General features: G+C 27.5%; 1 protein-coding gene across 1 annotated transcript; it reads left to right on the forward strand.

Moving 5' to 3' along the window:
- The first annotated feature begins 5,466 nt into the window (after positions 1–5,466).
- Positions 5,467–6,713, forward strand: LOC139849253 (uncharacterized). The gene is made up of 3 exons (XM_071838911.1): positions 5,467–5,587; positions 5,806–5,871; positions 5,953–6,713. Exons 1-3 carry the CDS (start codon positions 5,467–5,469, stop codon positions 6,711–6,713), a joined length of 948 nt encoding a protein of 315 aa, XP_071695012.1.
- The last annotated feature ends 1,030 nt before the right edge of the window (positions 6,714–7,743 follow it).

Genomic DNA, 7,743 nt, shown 5'->3' on the forward strand with positions numbered 1-7,743 from the left:
AAAATGTCGGCCAACTAGTATGCTTTTATCCCATTTGATTAATTGAATAAAAAAACGCCTTATATAATCCATAACCAAGTTGATAAACTCAAACGATTAAATGGCATAACTTATTTCTCCTATTATTCTGTAAGCTCTACAAACGTACCCTTTATCTTTGTTTCATCGTCGTTACCTCGTTTCAACAAGTGTAGAAGTGATCAACGATGAGCAGCTGGATCGTGCAGTATTTATAACAGAAAAGAGACGTACTTACAACAGCTATTACGTAAGGCGATGAGTTACAGCGAATAGTAGAAGAAATATGAAAAGTATTGACGGTTTAAATGATGAATTGTTAATAGTTCTCGGTCAGGAAAAAGAAACCAGGATCGAATATGGTTGCAGTAAAGATCATTGTTCATAATTGGGTTTTGGTGATGATGATGATCGAATTAACAAAAACGGTATTCGTAGCAGCATAGCAGTAGCAGTTTGAGCTATTCTTAATCAAGCAAAACTAACGAAACAAGAGCTGTCTAGTAGCAGTAGTTCGAATAGCAACAATGGTTCGTTTGGCTTGGGTTTGTTTCTACAGAATTATACATAATAGAAGCAGGTATAGGGTGATCAAATGGGTGGTCCGATGGTGGACAAAAAACAGAAAATGATGGTGGACGGGTTCCGTCATGAAGAGAAGTAGGAAACATGAAATATATGTGTGAAGGTGGGGGTGACGGTTTGGTTTAGTGGGTGGTGTTTTTCTTTATCTATTGTATGTATATGTATATTATATATAGAAAGCAAAAGATGTGGATATAAGTTAATCGATGGTTATCAAACAATAGACAAAAGCAAGTTGTATTGGTTTGTTGTTTTGCATATGTGAAATGAAAAGAACGCCAAGTATCAATCATCATTCATTTCTCAAAATTAATTGACAAAAATGCAAGGTGTAAAGGATTGTTGAAAATGAAATTCACCACCTTTATGTCAATTGATAACTAATCTAATAATTAATAATATGATGATAGTTATAATATAACTGAATACTAATCAATTTTGAATACTAATCAATTGATGAATTTGAAAGTTGATTTGAAAAGAAACATAATTAGTTAGTGGTGGTGGTCGATGCAGAGAAAATAGAAAGTGATGTTTGCATTCTGAATCGAATTTGATACACAACACAATCAAGGATAGAAGTACCAATTACACACAGTTTGACAAAGACCTGTACTGACTCCATTCTCTTAATTCATTAATAGATTATAAATAAATATAAATAATAAAAGTTTTATTAATAATAATAATTAATAATAATGATCTTAATAATTATTAATAATAATAATATTAATAATAATTAAATTAACAAGTGATAATATTATTCATAATAAAAATGTTAATTTGTATTATTTATATTAATACTCATAATAATAATAATTTTAATGATATTGGTAACTATAAAATAATAATGATTTTAATCTTAATTTTTACTACTAATTATATTAAAAATGTTATTAATAATGATAACTATAATTTTAGTAATTATAACAAATCAAATGTGTCGAATTTCCTATCTATATATTATATATAGCAATATTATCGATGTTGATTAAATGTTTATATTAATTTTAATAAAAGTAGTAATAATATTAATATATTTATTATAACTTATCTTGTAAGTAATTTAATATGTTGATATTATTAACTGTATAATATTTATTAACCCTCTGATATATAGTAACACATTTTGATTATTTAATTTTATATACATAACTCTGATGATTAAATTGTCTTTTATTATCTAAATTATAATATAAACTTATATTCATATGTATGTATATATATATATATATATATATATATATATATATATATATATATATATATATTTACTTATTTATTTATTTAATCATTTACAAACAGTTGTTCGTGAATCGTCAGACATGGTCAAAGGGTAATTGATTACATGAATATAGATTTCAAAACTTTCGAGACTCAACATTACAGATTTTTTGCTTATCGTGTCGGAAACTTATAAAGATTAAAGTTTAAATTTGGTCGGAAATTCCCGGGTCATCACACCAACTAAAAGGTTGGTGAGTTCATTAGTTTATCATAATCATTCATTTTCATAATTTTAATAGACCACAAGATTTCATATATTGACACGCGTAACTCGTGAATTAAAATTCATTCATAGGGTGAACACCTGGTAACCGACCTTAACAGGATGCATATAGAATATCCCCATCATTCCGGGACTCACATCGGACATGATAAATTGAAGTACTAAAGCAGTTCAAATTCTCTGACTGGGGCTTGTTAGTGCCCATAGATCTATCTTTAGGATTCGCGTCAATTGGTGGCAATTATCATAAACACCAATTCTTAGGCTACCAAGCTAAAAAGGGGCATATTCGGTTCGATAATCCAACCATAGAATGTAGTTTCAATCACTTGTGTCTATTTTGTAAAGCATTTATAAAAGCAGCGCATGTATCCTCAGTCTCAAAAATATATATTGCAAAAAGCATTTAAAAAAGGAGCAAATGAAACTCACAATACTGTATTTTGTAGTAAAAATACATATGACGACATTGAACAAGTGTAGGGTTAGCCTCGGATTCACGAACCTATATCATTTGTATACATATTAATACTCATAATCGTAATCGAACAAGTATATATTTAGATTAATATTTATATACAATTTCATTAATACTTATAATATATTATATTACTTATTTGATATATAAATTAATTAACGTTATGTTGATATAAATGATATTATATTAGTTAAAACATAATATTCAGTAATATTAGTATGCTTATGTAATATATATATTTTTATACAAATTTCTTCTGTTTGCAATTTAATAGTTTCTAGAATAAGCATAATAATAATAATTATAATACTAATAATAATGATGATAGTAATAATAATAATTTTAATAAAAATGATAATAATGATAAGATAAAAATGATAGTTTTTATGGAAATACTATTTTTAATAATAACGGTAATTTTAATAATAATAATTTTAGTAGAAATTTTAGTAATAATAATACCTATTTTAATGTTTAAATGATAATTCTAATAATGATACTTTGTAATATTAGTAGTAATAATGATGATAATAAGTTTAATAATAACAATACTAATAGTTATAAAATGATACTAATACTAATATTAATAATAATACATTTTATCATTTTCATGATAATAATAATAATAGTAACCATAATCATAATAATGATATTAATAGTGATAACCATACTATTCGTAATACTTAATAATAATGATACTAACAATAATAATAATATTAATACTTAATAATAATAATAATAATGATAATAATAATAATAATAATAATAATAATAATAATAATAATAATAATAATAATAACTAAATGATAATAATAATAATAATTACAATTCTAATAATAATTATAATACTAGGAATAATAATAACAACAATAATAACAACAACAACAAAAACAATAATATTAATAATAATAAAAATAATAATAATAATAATAAATAAATAAATTAGCTACCTTGATGAAATAGCTCAAAAAAAAAAAACTGTCATCGGCCGGGCTCGAACCCCCAACCTCTCATTAACCCGCAACACCCCTTAACCACTCATCCGCTGCTTACATTTATGATTTAATTCATAACTAAATTTTATTAAAGCCTTTTTACCAGTCAGTTCCCTTCTTCTTCTTCATTAAGCCATTGATTAGGAAAATATTAGGACGTATAGATGAAACAGAATCGATTACAATATGGGTGAATCAACAGAAACAGAAAAGGAATTTAAAATTTTACAGCAAAATCTTCGTTTTGCAAAAATAAAAACTCAAATGGTGATTTTAAAATTTGGACACTTTTAGATTGTTATCACAACACGAAATAGCTCGTAAATCACCCATAGAAACTTCTGAAATCGTCAATTGCACTTGAATCGTAACAGTTAACTCGAATTGATTCAAAGAAAAATAGTTGACTTTTAAATACCGACATCTTTGTGAATACTTCTGCATTTCAATATTTTGAAAATTCGTTTTGAAAAGAACTTTTGATTAAAACCTCATCGTAACAGAGTAAACATTTTTTTTTCTCTTTTAAGTTTTCTGTTTTTCTTTTACGAATTTGTAGTGGGTAATCCTTATAACGTGCAAGTGAATAATTGTAATAGAAATTAAAAGACGCTTGATTTTTGTTTGTATTGCAGTTATGTCGACAGCATCTTTGAGCCAAGGAATAACAGACCAAAAAAATAAAGTGATAGATATATTAAACAGATTTTGTACCATTTATCTATTTTTATAATTAGTATTAATAATTAAATAATATATTGATAGTAATAATACTTTTAATATTATTAAGAAAAAATATTCTAATAATAATAATAGAAATAAAATAATATTAATGATACAATAATAATAATTATATTAATAGTGATAATAAATAATAATGATAACTATATTAATAATAATAACTAATAATATTTAAATCATAACTCAATTATAATTTTTAATCGTTCTTAATATTTATATTTAAAATCTTTATTTTAATAATCACAACCTTAAAATTTTAATTATAACAATAATAACAATAATATTAATAATACTAGTATTAACCTTGATAGTAATAATAATATTACTATAACAACTATGGCTTAATTTTTAATATATTAATATTACATATCATTAATTACATAATATTTAATAATTATGTAATATATAATAACATATATTGAATATTTAATAGTTATACATTTTAATAACTATATAATTATATAATATATGTTTGGATATTAATTATATTAATAATGTTCTATATATATAAGTATTATATATATTTATTCAAAAAATTATGTTATTTCATAATAGAAATAAATATTTTAAGTTTCAACATATAATATTTATTTTACTTTTTATATATATCACAATTATGCATAATATAATAACTATGTATAGAAATCATATATTTATATATTTAGATTCATTTTAATAATAACATTATTATTCTGTTTATTATTTTACTTATTTAGTTTAAGCTATTAAATAGCATATTATTATTTCAATTTATTAAATATACTATATATATATATATATATATATATATATATATATATATATATATATATATATATATATATATATATAATTGCAACTAATTGTTCGTGAATCGTCGGGAATAGTCAGAGGTTAACTGAATATATGAACATCATTCCAAATTTTTCGAGACTCAACATTACAGATTTTGCTTATCATGTCGGAATCATATAAAGATTAAGTTTAAATTTGGTCAGAAATTTCTGGGTCGTCACACTACCACGCAGAAATATTCTATTCATTACCAATCACGTGAACAAAAAGATATTCTTCCCTAAATCGTCCAGAGCTTCCTCTTTAATCGATCAACGTGAATGTTAATCTGCTCTTTCGTAGTGATCAAGTCTTGGTGATTGGTTATGGGGAAATCGTCAGCAGGAAACAATAAAAAGGCGCCCAAAACCCTTCCTAGGGTTTTTAGAAATCGTAAAATTGGTGTTGAAAGCAAAGAATCGTCAAGCGAATCTGATGATACGACTGGTAAAAAGAAGATCCAGGAGAGCTTGATGCTACGGTTGTGACTGCATCTAATCAGACAGATCCCAAAGAGAACGAAGACATAGAGAAGGTTAGTGTGCACTCAGCGAATACTTTACCATGTAATAACCAAGAAGTTGTTGATACATGTTCGAATGAAATTAAACCTTAGAAAACACAACCTTTTGGTGATCAAAGTAGAACATACTTAAATGCGGCAGGAGGTTCGAATGTTCCACGCAAGGTGAACTTCCGGCTAATGCAACCACAGGTTGATTTGGATGAAGGTATTGATGTTGAGATACCTTTATCTTCTGTATAAGAAGCAGCGAGCAGATATAGTAATACGTTATATGGCTACTTCATAGGTAAGCATATTGCATTTCCCGTTGTTCAGAATTACGTCTTTAATGTATGGAAGAAATTTGGTATTGAAAAGACAATGATGAACTCCAAGGGTTTTTATTTTTTTAAGTTTTCTACTCACCAAGGGATGCTGAATGCCTTAGAGAATGGACCTTGGATGATAAGGGCTACACCAATTATATTGAATAAATGGGATACGAATGTGTCTTTAACCAAGGAAGATTTGACTCGGGTCCCTGTGTGGGTGAAAATGTACGATATTCCGCTATCAGGTTTCATGGAGGATGGTTTAAGTATTATTGCCTCTAAACTTGGTATACCAATGATGCTTAATTCATATACGAGTACCATGTGTATGGAATCGTGGGGTCGTCCGAACTATGCAAGAGCGATGATTGAAATTTCGCCCGAAAGTGAATTGAAAGAGGTGTTAAATGTGGAGACTCCAAGCATTGATGGGAAGAAGAAGATAACAGGTGTGATTACTATAGAATATGAATGGAAACCCCCGAGATGTTTGTGTTGTAAAGTGTTTGGGAACAATGACGCTCAATGTCCCAAGAACATTCCTGTTGTGCCAGTCACAAAACAGACGATCGCGGAGGATGGGTTTCATCTGGTTACTAAGAAAAAAGGACAAGGGGCGACTAAGGATGTGGCCACTGGTGGAAATAAGCAGCAAACAAAAGGATTTGGAGTGGGGAATCAAAAACAAAGGTTTGTTTATCGTCCCAAACAAACTAAAACGTATCATACAGATTAAGTTGGGATGAGTAAGGATAAAAAGTGAAGGTTCAAAATTCATTTGGAGCTCTTAATGATATTAATCTAGTGGATGAGTTGAGTGATATAGAACTCGATGAAGATGAAACATCCAAGTTTATGGCTGAGAAAAATAGTAGTAAGATAACAGCCCCGTTCGGCATGAAATCAGGATGGTTGTGACAATTTTTTTCATGTCGTGAGTTAGGTGTGTCGTTAGTGTTCTTAGTTTTGCTAGTCCTATTCTAAGTCTGGAGGTCCTAGCTAGGTGTATGGTTGTTTGTGAGGCAACAAGGTGCGCTTGTGGTCGTTGCTCATATTGTATTTTTATTATTTTTATAAATAATATTCACCGGGTAGAACCCTTTACCTAAAAAAAAGATGAAGAATATCCTTTCCAATGTTTAGAATCTTTCACCACCCCAACTCGCTGATGGAACAATGTTCACCGCCTAAGATTTTCGATTACACAAACTATAACAATGGATCCCCTTTACCCAAAGCAGATGTTTAGCTGTAATAATGCTCCAAACATGAAAATAAATAAGCGCGACATTCCACTTTTTGATACTTTTAATCCTAATACCACCATCTTCCTTAGGTAAATATACATCCAACCACTTCACCTTCGCTTTGCCCCATTTCATCACTCCTTGGCACCATAGAAAATCATGCATAAGCTTCTCCGTATCTTTAATAAAACTTTTAGGGAGGATAAAACCGACGGCAAATAAAATTGCATGGATAAAAGAACTGAATTAATCAGTTGCACATGTGACGACCCGGAGATTTCCGACCAAATTTAAGCTTAATTCTTATTTAATTTTGACACGATAAGCAAAGTCTGTTATGTTGAGTCTCAAAAAGTTTTGAACTATTTACATGGATTCATTTGACCTTGACCATTCCCGACAATTCACGAACAATTATTTATAAATAAAAATATTATATATATATATATATATATATATATATATATATATATATATATATATATATATATATATATATATAAACATAAATATAGGTAT

The sequence above is a fragment of the Rutidosis leptorrhynchoides genome, chromosome 5 (genome assembly GCF_046630445.1).
Source record: "Rutidosis leptorrhynchoides isolate AG116_Rl617_1_P2 chromosome 5, CSIRO_AGI_Rlap_v1, whole genome shotgun sequence".
Taxonomy (NCBI): domain Eukaryota; kingdom Viridiplantae; phylum Streptophyta; class Magnoliopsida; order Asterales; family Asteraceae; genus Rutidosis; species Rutidosis leptorrhynchoides.